At 34.2% G+C, this 15,406-nt stretch overlaps 1 protein-coding gene across 1 annotated transcript in view; it reads right to left on the reverse strand.

Annotated features, from left to right (window-relative positions):
- The window catches only part of LOC138703738 (condensin-2 complex subunit G2-like), a 54,412-nt gene that overhangs the window by 14,854 nt on the left and 24,152 nt on the right, over positions 1-15,406 (reverse strand). The window contains exons 10-13 of the mRNA XM_069831870.1: positions 14,147-14,328; positions 11,167-11,439; positions 9,194-9,352; positions 4,286-4,479 (exon numbers count right to left, since the gene is read on the reverse strand). Of these exons, the coding sequence (XP_069687971.1) occupies positions 4,286-4,479; positions 9,194-9,352; positions 11,167-11,439; positions 14,147-14,328 (808 nt within the window). The remainder of the gene's footprint in view (positions 1-4,285; positions 4,480-9,193; positions 9,353-11,166; positions 11,440-14,146; positions 14,329-15,406) is intronic.

Raw genomic sequence — 15,406 nt, forward strand, 5'->3', positions numbered from 1 at the left:
ATATGCGAACTGAACCCTAATTCCTTTTCAGCCTCGGCAATTCATTTCTCTCCCTGCATTCCTATTTCTCTCTTTTCTATCCCTGTCTCTTTCTCTCCCCCACTACTCACAATTTTGAGCCATCTTGCGGGACAGTTTATTTGCACTTGCAGTCCAGTGTTGTCAACTCAACATGAATACTGTAGCACGGAGTGGTGAAAGAAATATTATTAAGTAATAGCATTTTGCGATGAATAGAAACAAACAGGTCAATATTTGTTTCCTATAAATCAGGCAACGAAAAGAGCAGCTGCGATCACAGGTGAGGCTTGTATTTCAATTGATTACGTTTTAAAATTACTTACTTAACTAATACTAATAATACAACTTTTTTATGTAATTTATATAGGCAGGTCAGAGCGCCTAATAAAGAAAATCAGGAGAGAGGGAGTCTGTGCAGGAGATGAAAAGCTACACCAGGGAAGAACAGACCTAGGGAACCTTTAATTCTTGTAGATGATATGGACAGATGTATTTTAAGACGAAAGATACAAGAATTTTATATGATGCAGAAAGAAGTTCCGACATTGGAGAAATTATTGAAGGTTGCGAGACAAGCAATAAATTTCCAAGGAGGGAGATAAACGCTACGGAAAGTGATTCGAGACATGGGATTTAGATTTTAAAAAATGTAGAAATACAAGAATGTATTTTGATTGAAAGACCTACTTAAATTAAATTATGAATAAGTAATAATTAACCTTACATTATTGTAAGCAATATTCAAGAGACATGACACTGTTTGACGGAAGTTTGGCAACATCCCTATTCGGGAAGGTTCGTGGCCTGCTGTTTGACGTAGTGGGAGAGAAACGGGTGGAATGGGGTGAGTAGAGGCGTTAACGTTTGCAAGAACGACGACAGCGCTGAAGGGGCACAGATCCGATGGTGCGACAATATACGCACTTCTGTTTTACAGACGAAGCTAATGGCTGCTATGCTTTCAGATTCCAGACAACTAGTATACACACTTCGACGAGGAAAATGATCGCTTTCCTGTAGCATGAATTTGTCCAGGTGCCGTGATTGAGTAATTGAGGAGCGTTTTTTCAAAACTCGATATATGCAAAAACAAGTTTTTTCAGAAAATGCGTTTTTTGTTTTTTGACAAGAATTATTTATTTAAAAATATGTGTATTTCAGCACATGTAATTCAATGAATAAATGAACAAGATGGCGTAATTAAAATTGTTACAGCCTATTATTTACTATTTGAAATCAGATGTCAATTTATGAAGGTTTTTTCAAAAGTCGATAAATGATAAGTAGTGAGTGGAAGATGCTCATGTAATCCTGTTTCTTTTGTCTATTTTTTTTTTTTTTTGCATAAATTCCAGTATTTATTGATTTTTGACATACACTTTTACATTATTTATTTTAGATACACAATAATGGATACATTGAACTAACAATGTATTACATAAAGTAAACTGAATAACATTTTTATGTAATTTAATTTTAATTTAACATTTTTTCTTTATATTGTTACATAATTTATTTTAGATACACAATAATGCATACATTAAACTAAACAATATGTATCATGAAGTTGCTAAACTGTATAACATTTTTTTTACCTAATCTAAATTAAATTTTATTTGAACATTATTTCTTTTATTTTTTTACTTTCAGTTGCTTTCTAGCACATCTTTGTAGAAATCCCTTGCATCGTCAGTTATTTCGAAGTACTTGAGTACTTCTTCCTTACTTACTGCATTTATCGACTTCTGCTTTATCTATTCCTGATCATTTATCGAGTTTTGAAAAAACTTCATAGTTTCCCTATTTATAAGTAAGGCAAATATCGTCTTTAGAGAGAAATGATTGTATGGGATCATGAAGGTCATATAGGTTATATGGATGGTGTAATTCAATTTTTCAAATTTTGCATTTATCGAGTTTTGAAAAAACGCTCCTCAATTATGGACAGTTTTGTGACTTTTCCTTGTATTACTGTGTGTCAGTTATAATGTCAATAATGTGACCTTTATTAATATGGAACAACTGGATAATACCCACGGCAGAGCAATGTCTATAGTCGACGTTACTCGCTGGCCACTAGTCACCAGGCTGTACCGAGCCGTGCCAAACAAAACACAATCGAAATGTGGTAGTAAAATTCGCGACTATATTCTTAAATAATTCACTGCATTAGTCAAGTGCAAGACTTCTGGCTTCTGTTGCATTCAAACAATCATAAAATACGATAATTTGGTCCAGGGAGCATCTGTTTTTGATGCAAAGATAATTTGTTTGACTTGTTTCTTAAATAAAATTATGAAATGGCGTTCCTGTGCTTAACATTTAATAAAAAAAGAAATATAGCAAAACTGTTTTGTCTCGAGACTCTCATCTAAGTCACGTAATAGATCACATAATCTACTTCAATATATTTGCGCAAATATATCTTGTAGCTAACAGTGGTGCTATCTCTCAGTAATGTTCAGAACGAAGGAGGTAGAGAGAGAAAAGAAACAAATTTCTCCCTCCAACAACGCCACACACCAACGTCTTGTTTTTATGTTGGCAAGATTGTGTATTTACTTAAATTTGGTGCTAAACGTAATGGCACGGTTCAAAGATACCGTGGGAATTCTCCAGTTTAGCGATTAATATCAGATCATGGCATTAAACTTGGTGTGTAAAACAGCCTATTTCTATGAAAATTAACTTATTAATTACAAATAGAAAATAAGCGTACATGTAGGCTATTTTAAATCCCACTATTTTCATCGGCCATCAAAGCAAATAATCTTCATATCAGAGGAATTATAGGCATTTTCCGCTGCAGAAGGGATGGATAATGACCTTGAGTTTTCCTTGCATACCTGTATTTTTATGATACTCGGAATCTTCACAAAAGACATTCTTGAAGGGAAAAAGGATGTTCAACCTTTTCTATTTAATAAGAGGCAATTACGCGAGGAAAAAATAAATTTCTGAAAAATATGTTCTAAAAATCCTGGGAAGAGGAGGGATGTTATACGAGTAAATACGGTAAATGGATATTTTACTGATAATATTCCACCAAAAATGTTCAAGTCAATGAAGCAAAAACTGATAAATCCAGTTGCATGAACTAATAACGGCCTTTACTTATATTTAACACTAATACATTATGGTCAATATCAATTAAATTTGTTTTGAATACACAGACTGATACAGTGACGTCTCTGGGAATATTAAAGTTCAGTCAATAGCAATACGTTTTCCTAGAATCTATACTAATAATAAATCTGTAGCCAAAATTTTTCTGGTAATTTTCGATTTTCCAAAAATAATTGCTGTTAACATGTGTAATTAACTATCCTGAAACCGAAAATCGCTTTTTTGAAATTTTTGTTTGTATGTCTGTCTGTCTGTCTGGATGTTTGTTACCTTTTCACGCGATAATGGCTGAACCGATTTATATGAAAATTGGAATATAAATTAAGTTCGTTGTAACTTAGATTTTAGGCTACATGGCATTCAAAATACTTTATTTAAAAGGAGGGTTATAAAGGGGGCCTGAATTAAATAAATCGAAATATCTCGATTATTGATTTTCATGAAAAATATTACATAACAAAAGTTTCTTTAAAAATAATTTCCGATAAGTTTTATTCTGTACAAAATTTTGATAGACTGATATTTAATGAGATAAATGAGTTTTAAAATTACAATAACAACACCATCTAAAGTGCTGTACTGAAATAAAAACAAATGACTTCGTCTATAAGGGGCCTTGGACAATAACAATCGAAAGCTATTAAACATAGCCTAAGAGAATGTTTCTGTGTTTGTATGAAGTAATATCGGAAGCTAATTAATTGTTTAATTATTATTTCACCATTGGAAAGTGTAGTTTCTCTAGATGGACATAATTCTACAATGTTATTACAGTAACTTCTGAAACATATAGCAAGTAATATAAAGTATACACATTAAAACTAAATGATATGCCAATCTTCATCAAACTATGGTTGCATGTAATAACAATTAAGAAACATGTTAAAGGAATTGTCATTGCACCAATTGATTGCTCTCTGGACCAAAATGACCGCATTTTAATTATTTAAATACAATTTAAATTAAGTAACATATTAAACGATTTATCCTTCTATCAAACACGAATGTTCCCTGGATCAAACGTCCTATTTTAATTATGTAATTACTTTATATTTATTTCTAACAGGTGCAGCAGAGTGCACGGGTACGGCTAGTTTAAATATAAAGATCTGTATATACTTAAATTGAAGAATCATACTTGTGGGCCCATCCAAACACCAGAATGATGTGTTCACAGGCATTGAAAATTTCTGACTCTTCATCTTGAGGATTATATTCCACATCTCCAAGTATAACAGTGAGCTTCAGATAACGGAGCAGACAGAGTTCCAAGAATTTGTCGCACAAAATTGGAGATTTCAAAGGTCCCAACATCCGCTGTTCAATAACAAGCTACAACAAAAAAGAGTCACATAATTAAAGAGAATTTTAACTATGTATTTTCGATATTCAATCTTGGCTGAAATTATAGGTTTCCAATTATACACTTATATAGCTCTAAAAATCCTTTTCACTCTTTTTATACCTTTATCGCTTAACTTTTCACTGGAAATAAAATTATGTACATCATCATAACATGTATAACTTCTCAAGTTAACAACAATTAACTGGACAAGGCACACAGAAATCAATACAATTATGAAATCTGCTTCGACATGGGGGAACTATTAACAATGAAATTCCTCAAGGATCAATATTAGGTCCCCTACTTTTTCTAGTGTTCATAAATGACCTTGCCCTCCTAATAAAGGATGTAGGTCATACAGTACCATATTATTTCCAGATGACACAAGTACAGATGCCTCAAACTAGGAAGCTGCCTGGAGAGGGAAAGTAGTAGAGCTAACGGAGGGGGCCCCACCTAGGCTCCAATACCCAGGTATAGTCATATTATCTGAAAAGTTGACCGCTTGACAATGTATTCAAGATGTACCCTCCCTATGCAGCCTTCTCAACTGTTATTAGAACTGAGCTGTACCGTTCTAGTCCACAGTGCACAGCAGTAGGCGGGCAGTGGTAGGGGAGAAGTGCTCTATGCGTCTGCGCGAAAGAGACAGCTTGCTAGTTTGAGGCATCTGTATAGTAATTACAGTCAATAACTCCAACACATTCCAATCTTCAACAGAGGCAATTCTCCTCAAAATACGTGATTACACCTCAACCAATAAATTAATATTAAAATTAACATAATGCAATTTAAATCCTGCCCAAATTCAATCTTGCAAATTTCAAGCACAGTAATTAATAAGAGGTCCCTAATAAAAACAACAACAACCAAATTTCTTGACTTACAAATCGATAATAATGTGTTAAATTGGAAAAATCATATTAAACAAATTACCCCTAAACTAAATTCAGCATGTTTTGTTATTAGATCTATGCAAGAGATAGTAAATATCAATACCTTAAAAACAATATACTCTGCATAGATAGATGCTAATTTTGAAAAAACTAGGCGCTAATTTCTGAAAAATAGGTGCTAAAAATTCAGGTCCCTAGCTACAGGTGTATATATGTTAGAAAGGAGTTTTACTATATATCCCCCCCCCCCCTTACAATCGGGGTTTTTAAAGAGGTTTTCTCTTAATACAGCAGTTCAAAAGGGGTCCGCAGAAACAAGATGTTTTTTTCCAATGGTATTTTAATTAAAACTTAACTTTATCTTGTTTTCTGATGTTTCTCAGATTGTTGACTATTTTCTTGCTTATGTCAAACTTTTAAGACATAATTTTTGAAAGGTATGTTGGTCTGACAAGTTAACAAATAGATGAAAATAAATATCAAAGGTCAAAGGTATTGAAGGACCTTTGATATTTATTTTAAGACATAGTTGAATACAAATGAGTTTGCTTGAACTTCTCTTGGCCTATCTGATACAGAGTTGGGCAGATAAAACCGGCCCCATCTCATGTCATATGATTTGGAAAATAAATTATTTAGGGTATTGATTTCTTTTCTTTCTTTTTTCTTGAAAATGTAATTATGTTGGCTATACTGTATCTTCCGCGTGTTTTGTGTCATTGTTGTTGCGCCATTGTTGCTTATAACCTCTTCTGGTTGCTGTTTAAAAGTCAGACGTTCTAAACACATGTACAGAGTTGTTCTTTAAATAAGCATGACTTATTCAATACCAGAGCGAATATTCATTGTGGAGGCGTGCGTACAGACCAGCTCTATTAAGGAAACACAACAATTATTCAGAGACAAATATCCGCTTCGCTCAGTACCAGTGAAAAGCAGCATTCAAGATTTGGTGAGAAAATGGAGTACGACTGGATCCATAAAAAATGTAACAAGGAACAGAACTCCTTCTGTACGGACTCCTCAACTTACGGCGCGAATTAATGAATTTATGACTAGGAGGTGTTAACAAAGGTGTTCGTCAGGGAGACTCACTGAGTCCTTTACTTTTTATTATGGTAATGGAAGAAATAAATAAAGAAACAAAGACTCAGAAAGGATATAAAATGGGAAGTAAAGAAATAAAAATGGTATGTTATGCCGATGATGTAATATTGGTAACAGAATGTGAAGATGATCTGCAAAGAATGTTACATCAGTTCAATACCAGCTGCCAAAATTATGGGTTTAAAATATCTACATTAAAGACAAAATCTATGGTCATAAGTAAGAACCCAATACGATGTAAATTAGAATTGAAAAAACAAATAATTGAACAAGTGATGTGCTTTCAATATCTTGGCTTCCAGTTATCAAGCTCAGGCCTTTTACAAACCGAAATTTTAAACCAAATCACTAAAGCAAATAGAGTATCGGGATATTTGAACAACACCATATGGAGAAATAAATATCTCCACATTGGTTGGATACAACAGAAATGAAAACCTTAAGGAAAATTGTAGGAATCACAAGAAGGGACCATATACGGAATGATCAGATCAGAGAACAATGCAAAATACAACCAATCAGAGAATGGACGCAAATAAGGAGACAACAATGGAATGAGCATGTATCTCGAATGGAAGAGGATAGAATTGCGAGAATCGCCAGGGATAACTACCCATCCGGAAGAAGATCCCCAGGAAGACCATTAAGCAGATGGAGAGATACTCTGGATTAACAGGCTGGAAGCCTAGAGAGAAGAGAAGAAGAAGAGAAGACAAAATGACTAGGAGTCCTCGAAAGTCTACCACGAGATTGGCTCAAGAGGTTCATGTGAGTAGGAGAACTTGCGGAATTGCGTCTGTAGTATCACCCAAGAGGAATTGACACGTGTTTTCATGAACCTGTTAAAACATGCACAGAAGTGTCTAGATGCAGATGGAGGGCACTTCCAACATTTATTATGAAGGTAAATGCATTTTATTTTCATTCCATTTTAAGTTTGTTTCAAATCATTAGTACCTATCAATGTCATAACACGGGCCGGTTTTATCTGCCCAAGCCTGTATTTATATTTTTCTAAACCCAGTTTTCACCATTCAAGATAAGACTGAAGCAACGATAAATAAATTATACTTGTGATCTCACTGAGTTGACAATCAAGAACTCAAATTTCCACTCCATGTGCCTTTCTAGCAATAAATAATGAACTCTTATCTGATATCATTGGAAATGTAAAGAACATCTCGGTTCATTAACATGAAAATTAAGCAAACATCTTTCTTCTTGCAATTAAAAAAAAAAAAAAAACAATTCAGTGAAAACCATTTCTTGGTGAAAAAAATAGTTCGTCCTTTAAAAAAGAAGAGAAAGTATTAGTTATCTTCTGATTCCAGCTTAAAATCGTGTTTCCTAAAACAACTCTTGGTTGCATGACTATCCCGATGGCTTTCCAATTGCAATACAACACTTAAATTTAATTTGTATAAACAAATGAACATTCTTATGTCCAATATACATTTTCTGCTTTGGTCTTGAAGAATAAATACAGAAGTAAATTTAATGTTGAGCTAAACTTGTGTTAAGAGAATCTATAAGTAAATTGAACTTGACTTCTTAAAATTGACAGTTGAAAGTAGCATTAACTATGTCATTAACAACTTTATGGTAAGACTAAAAAAATTAATTTCATTTTTCTCAGAAAAAACGTGATAGGACATAAAATATTCTTGCATTTATATATTTTCAGATTATATTCAAAACCAAAAACTTAATGTTGCAGGATGCATATTTCATTACATTATGCAAATATTTAATGAGTAGAAAATGTTTATGGGTCTAAATTATCCGAAACATGTTAGGGGGTCCGCCAAAATGTAGTATGAACTTCAAGGGATCCGTGACACTTGAAAGGTTGGGAACCACAGTCACTAAGAGTAGAAATTAAAACTTCCTTAGGCCATTCAAGTACGTGTTTTCACAAAATCACAATAACAGAGTTTAAATTTGTTTATTTTGATAGGTTATTTTACGACGCTTTATCAACATCTTAGGTTATTTAGCGTCTGAATGAGATGAAGGTGATAATGCCGGTGAAATGAGTCCGGGGTCCAGCACCAAAAGTTACTCAGCATTTACTCATATTGGGTTGAGGGAAAACCCCGGATAAAAGTCAACCAGATAACTTGCTCCGACTGGGAATCAAACCTGGACCACCTGATTTCACAGCCAGACGAGCTAACCATTATTCCACAGGTGTAGACATAACATTGTTTTAAGGGTACTGTAATTAAATTTACAATTTTTATATGCAAACACACACATTTCTACAAGCCCATTTTCAATCGAGATATTGATGCATGCTATTTGATCATAATGTAATGCCACTAGTGCCATACTGGTGAGACCATATCCTGTACAGCAAGCGATCACAAATGTTTGGAACAGGTTGGGAATTTCGTTAAAACAGGTTGTGTATTCACAAATTCATTCAAGCATATTCCTTAAAAATAGCATTTTCTTTAAAGCAGGGTTCCATAAAACCAGAAATCAATTATATTGTTAACGGTAATTCTGGCAGAACTTTTGAAATCATTCCTTATAAACAGGGCAGTTAAAACTTCTATTCTTCTTGTAATTACTTCGCAACAAAATGTAAAACCAGACATACTGTAGAATGACAAAATTTTAGTTTATAAAAACTCTTAAATTGGTCGGTTAAGGAAGTAAATGTAAGTAAGAAAATTCATAGTAAGTTTCTGACCTTAATTCTGCTCAAATATGTCCATAAATCAAGAACAAGGTCTCTTCTAGACATCACTATGGATCTGTTTGACTTAATGGAAAACAGTGCATCCATCACGTGAAGAGCCAACATAGGTTTTGATTCCTTGTCACAGAATTGCACTCTTCTCTTCTTCCTCTGTGCAAATAAAGTCGAAATATGTATTGCAAATAATGAATAAATTAATCGTAATCAAATTATTAAGTTCGTAAATAATTACGTAAATAGTTAATTAAACTACAGAGGCTAATTAATCTCAGGAAATAACAAGGTACAGACACATGAAAAAACGAAATGGGTAAAGAAACCTGCATTATTCACAGCTAATGTATACTAAGAACTACTCTATGATACAAATCTATGTGACAAATACAACATAAATTTGATCCATAATTTCTTCCCAAGTTATAATGTATATATTTATAATGTACTGTACATATACATATATTTGAAGATTTTGGACTTTTTCCATTGCTGGTAATGAATAAAGACATTCATGTTTCGAAGACTGGCTCTATTTTCGTTTTCAGCTGAACAAAAATGGGACAAGAAGGGAATCCTACTAGTTGGAGTCACTACAAACAGCTAAATCTCTTTGACTAACCCATGAGTTTCAGCTGTTTATAAAGACTGTAATGAGTATGGATAAGGATACTATTCTCACACCGATCTTTGGAAGTCGTGAATTCTTTTATTCATTACCAGCAATGGAAAAAATCCAATCTACACTTCTTCTAAACAATCCACCATTGCTTTCTCCCTCATTAAGACATATACACATTAAATATGAAACTTTAATTAATTTATTTATTTATTTATTTTTCACCTCTACGTATGCATATACAGCAGAATTCCTCGTATTTGGCAACTGTGATTTTGCTGGATAAATGGAAAATATATTTAAAGGTTACGTAAAGACAAACTGTACTGCACAAACATTTTTTTCCATGTTGAAATTTAGTAATTTTCATATAGATATTTAAAAATAAAGTTTTTAAATAAGTACAATATTTATTTTTAGTACTGAATACGATAATGTACATTAATCAGTTCATAATTTTATTACTGTAATACAGTAATACATAATGGTATAAAAAATACTAAAAGTTGTTGTAATCTTATGACAGTTTTAAATAGTGGTCATGTGAGTCATGTGACATGAAGAGTAGTGTAGTCAATGTCGTAAATATGAAGACAAAGTAATGCTCGATGATTTGAGCGTAAGAATATTTCACTTGCGTTTCGCAGAATCCATTGTGCAACAGCAGTGCTTAGCGGTAATAGCCATGATACTATATATCTATCACTCGAATGAAATTTTTGTACACTATAGAAACAGAGAATTTCACACTTTCCTATTTAGACTCATCCAACACCCCTTTGAAACGGGCGAGTTCAAGTGATAAATTCACATCTTCATCAGACTCTTCCCTTTTGCATGAATGACTTTTTTTTTTTTTTGGAATAGCCAAAAGTGTCATTTTTTGGTATTGCCGGTTATTTGGGTGCCGGATACGAGGGATTTTACTGTATCAGTATTTGAGATGCTCAAGAGTTATTTAACTTCAACACGAGATACAGGCTAGCAAAACACAGTATTCTCGTCTCTTTGCACTAAGGGAAATAGCTTCCATAACAATGTGATACAAACTTAGAGTGAATATGGAATTATAAGAGAGACAAACTGTTACCAACTAAAATTGATGGCACACACTTCTAATTCATAGCAGTTTACTTTGTCAATTCGAATGCAAATATTGGACACCAATAAAATTACAATAAAATTATTACTAAATTTAATTACACACTCCCTACAAATGGGACTTTTACATAATTATGAAAATGATTAGACTAGCAGTAGGGGTTGCATGACTGAGCATTTTCTGTTTTCATCGGCAAAAATGTAAACAGTTATCAAGAGTCTGACATTCAATATAAAAATACCTTCATACCTGTAAGGGGGCGGTGGCACTGTAATTCAAGTCCTGTGTCCTAAAGGCCTCATCTAGCCACTCCAACACATAGTCAAATATCTCAGCACTCCGTTTCCAGCTGCACAGTGATGACACCCACATGACACAAGAATTCTCAGCATTTTTGTCCGCTGGTAAGTTTCTGAGACGTGACATACAAAAACCGGAGGCTGTACATACCATTTCCATAAGGCGCACTGGCACCAAACTACCCAGCAAAAGCAACGACTTCAAGACTTCTTGTTCTGAGTCCTAAAATAGACAACTTTTATCAAATGTGAGGAAGAATAAAACTATTTAGTAAGGAACAGATATTCTAAGTGCTCTTAACCACAACACATAGATGTCACTACATTATCCAATCTTACTCCATTTCATTATTTTCTTTTAATTGGTTTATTTTACGATGCCTTATCAACTGTGATGGCTATCAAGCAACTATTTTGGTCAATTTTTATTACTCTACTGCCACTTCCAATGTACTCCTAACAAATATTCACACGTTTATCACTGGGATTGTGGCGCTGGAAATCAATTTAGAACACTTTTATCTCAGCCACGACACATTTCAATTTTTATTGTACAATATAAATGCAATTATCACTACAATGACACAATAATTCTTGCAGATAACTTACTTACTTACTTACAAATGGCTTTTAAGGAACCCGGAGGTTCATTGCCGCCCTCACATAAGCCCGCCAGCGGTCCCTATCCTGTGCTAGATTAATCCAGTCTCTATCATCATACCCCACCTCCCTCAAATCCATTTTAATATTATCCTCCCATCTACGTCTCGGCCTCCCTAAAGGTCTTTTTCCCTCCGGTCTCCCAACTAACACTCTATATGCATTTCTGGATTCGCCCATACGTGCTACATGCCCTGCCCATCTCAAACGTCTGGATTTAATGTTCCTAATTATGTCAGGTGAAGAATACAATGCGTGCAGTTCTGTGTTGTGTAACTTTCTCCATTCTCCTGTAACTTCATCCCGCTTAGCCCCAAATATTTTCCTAAGCACCTTATTCTCAAACACCCTGAACCTATGTTCCTCTCTCAAAGTGAGAGTCCAAGTTTCACAACCATACAGAAGAACCGGTAATATAACTGTTTTATAAATTCTAACTTTCAGATTTTTGGACAGCAGACTGGATGATAAGAGCTTCTCAACCGAATAATAACACGCATTTCCCATATTTATTCTGCGTTTAATTTCCTCCCGAGTGTCATTTATATTTGTTACTGTTGCTCCAAGATATTTGAATTTTTCCACCTCTTCGAAGGATAAATCTCCAATTTTTATATTTCCATTTCGTACAATATTCTGGTCACGAGACATAATCATATACTTTGTCTTTTCGGGATTTACTTCCAAACCGATCGCTCTACTTGCTTCAAGTAAAATTTCCGTGTTTTCCCTAATCGTTTGTGTATTTTCTCCTAACATATTCACGTCATCTCTTGCAGATAACACAGAAACGTAATTAACAGTCGCAGTTTCACTTCACTTCCACTAGATGACTCGAGTTCCAGCCTATAGGCGTAGCAGGGATGCCAATATCGACAAACGAAATGAAACTGTGAGGAATGTTACAACAGGTGTGCTAAACGTTAGGAATGTTACAATAGGTGTGTAGCACGTTAAGTTAGTTTAGGTTTTGTTAGGCATGTAAGATGATATGAATGGTTACCACAGTTGGCGACACTGCAATCATTCTCCCACTCCACCTCAAATAACGTCACGACGACGGAATATGGCCGCCTTCTTCCTTCAAGTACGACGATTTTCCTATATAAGTAAGGAATGTATTTAGGGCGGGTTGGTTGGGACCACAGCTCTCCTAGTGATCACCTCGAGTTTCTACTATTCCACACTACAAAACTAAGGTATTTTCAGTGTTTGTTTTTAATTTCCTATACTGGCAGTACAGTAATAAAAATTCATCACTATTTCATTAACAAGCATAACTTTTTAACACATGTTTTAAAAACTTGTTGTATTAATGTTGTAGTTGTAATTGCTTTTAGGATTTCCTTGTGTGAAAGCACTACTGGGTGTTCATTTCAAAGTGTGTCATGACGTCACTGTTGTTGGGTCATCGATTTGAAGCGAGTTTCAGCTTATATGTTAGAGAAGTTGCCTATTATTTAAGGCGTTCTTCAATTTGAACTTGAGAACGTGTACGGTATAACTTGAACGTTGTAGCAACAGATGGCGGTCTGTATGGTCTGTGTGCTACCATAACCTCTTTCGAACTGTGTTTTGTGCCGGCAAGTCGTACGCAGGGTATTTGTTATCATCGGTTGCGTACGGTAACATTCCACAACACAAATCAAATGCTCCGTGTCCATGTTGACCGTCGAAATTAATGTCAACAAATACGTAAGTAATCGTCTTAACCCTCTCCCCATATCCCGACAGTACATATTTCCAAACAGTTCACATTCCTGCCACTACCGGCGTTACCGTACGTATCGGTACGTACTCTTCAGAATGAACGCCGTACTTGCTAGGCAACTTTTCTGCCTCTTAGGTTATACACCTCTGCGGAAGTGTAGGAAGATTGAATTCTCTAGGCTCATCAGCTAGCTACATGACGGCATACAGCGAGCCATGAGACATTTTGAACTGAACACCCAGTAGTGATAACACTTTTGCCAGAATCTATGGCCTGCAGCTTCGTTTTGCAAACATCCCTACTCACAAAATAAAAGGTAATTTTTAAAACTTCTATTGTACTACTTACAATATGTCAGATTTTGCATGTGAAGGTAAAATAACCACCAATGTCAATACCATTATTACAGGTACTAAAGAAGGAATGAGAAAAGAGATTCAAGTGAAACAAGTCAGCAAGGACAATACATAAAAACCAAACAAACAAAAAAAAAAAAAAGAGAACTAAGGAAAAAATCTCATATTAAAAGAACTAAGAGCATAGCTCTACTGTACTTTACCTTGTAGTACTGAAGCAGTGCAGGGTAACATGTCTGTACCCACTGGTACAGAGTCTTCAGTTTCTCCCTGTTGGAAACATCATTCAGTGCTTCTTTGTGCAGTAGCCACAAGATTATCACAATGTCAAGAAGACCACACACTACATCAGGACTCCAATTCGGTTTAAATGGTGTCAATTCAGCTGGAAAGTCGTAAAAATATAATAAAATAATTCAGAACACCTATAAATAGAGAATTCATGATTTTATCATAATGCACTAGTATTGTAACCACTAGTTATTTATTTATTTATTTAATCCACTCAACAATGTAATTACAGAGTAGATAAAATGAAAATAACAGTAGTAATACATAATAATGGTATTAAATTTAAACAGTTACAATCCAATACTAAACAAAAGATATTAAGCAAATATTACATGTAAATCTCGGTTAACAAAAACAAAAGTATTTACGGTATGAAGAAAACATGAAATGCAAATAACTAGTCACAGATTAGTAACAATAATACAACAACTGATGAGGGGCTAGACCTACGTTAAGTCAGAATTAGGAGCGAGTTCGTAATGATAATTGATATGAAATAATTTAAGAAGGAAGACCAAAATATACAATATGCAAACCAGTTAAGACCTATTTATTAATAAAATACTTATGGAGTGTTTTGAATGCTACCGGTATTTATTTTTCTCAAGAGTGTGGCTCTATCATGAAAGATGTCAATATTGCTCAGTTTATTATAGAAGGAACAGATCCTAAGAAGTGCAGAGTACTTGCAATAACATGTCCTAGCATAGTTTATATTAAATGTTTTACTGGTCCTACAGTTCTCTCTTGGTACATGTATTGCTATCCTGGACAGCAGATGACTATTTACAGAACTTGTTAATAAATTATGGAGGCATTTTATATCAATATTATTTCTTCTGTGTTGCAAACTTTCAAAATTAAAGAGAGACAAAAGAGATGAGTACGAGATACTACTTTCATTATTCCAGGAGGGATAGTAACCAAATGATTTAAGAAACAAAAATCTGATGAATCTTTTTTGAACACTCTCAATTTTGTTAATATATTTAATTTGATAGGGGTTCCATACAGTGCTGCAATATTCAAGTTTTGATCTAACTAGTGAAAAAAATAGAATTTTTAAACTATCTTGAGAGGAATTCCATAATTACACTGAATAGGCCTATTAGATATCCAAAAATACAGGTTCAGATGTACTAATGACGGAGAACAGCTTCTCTATATGTTAT

The sequence above is a fragment of the Periplaneta americana genome, chromosome 7 (genome assembly GCF_040183065.1).
Source record: "Periplaneta americana isolate PAMFEO1 chromosome 7, P.americana_PAMFEO1_priV1, whole genome shotgun sequence".
NCBI lineage: Eukaryota > Metazoa > Arthropoda > Insecta > Blattodea > Blattidae > Periplaneta > Periplaneta americana.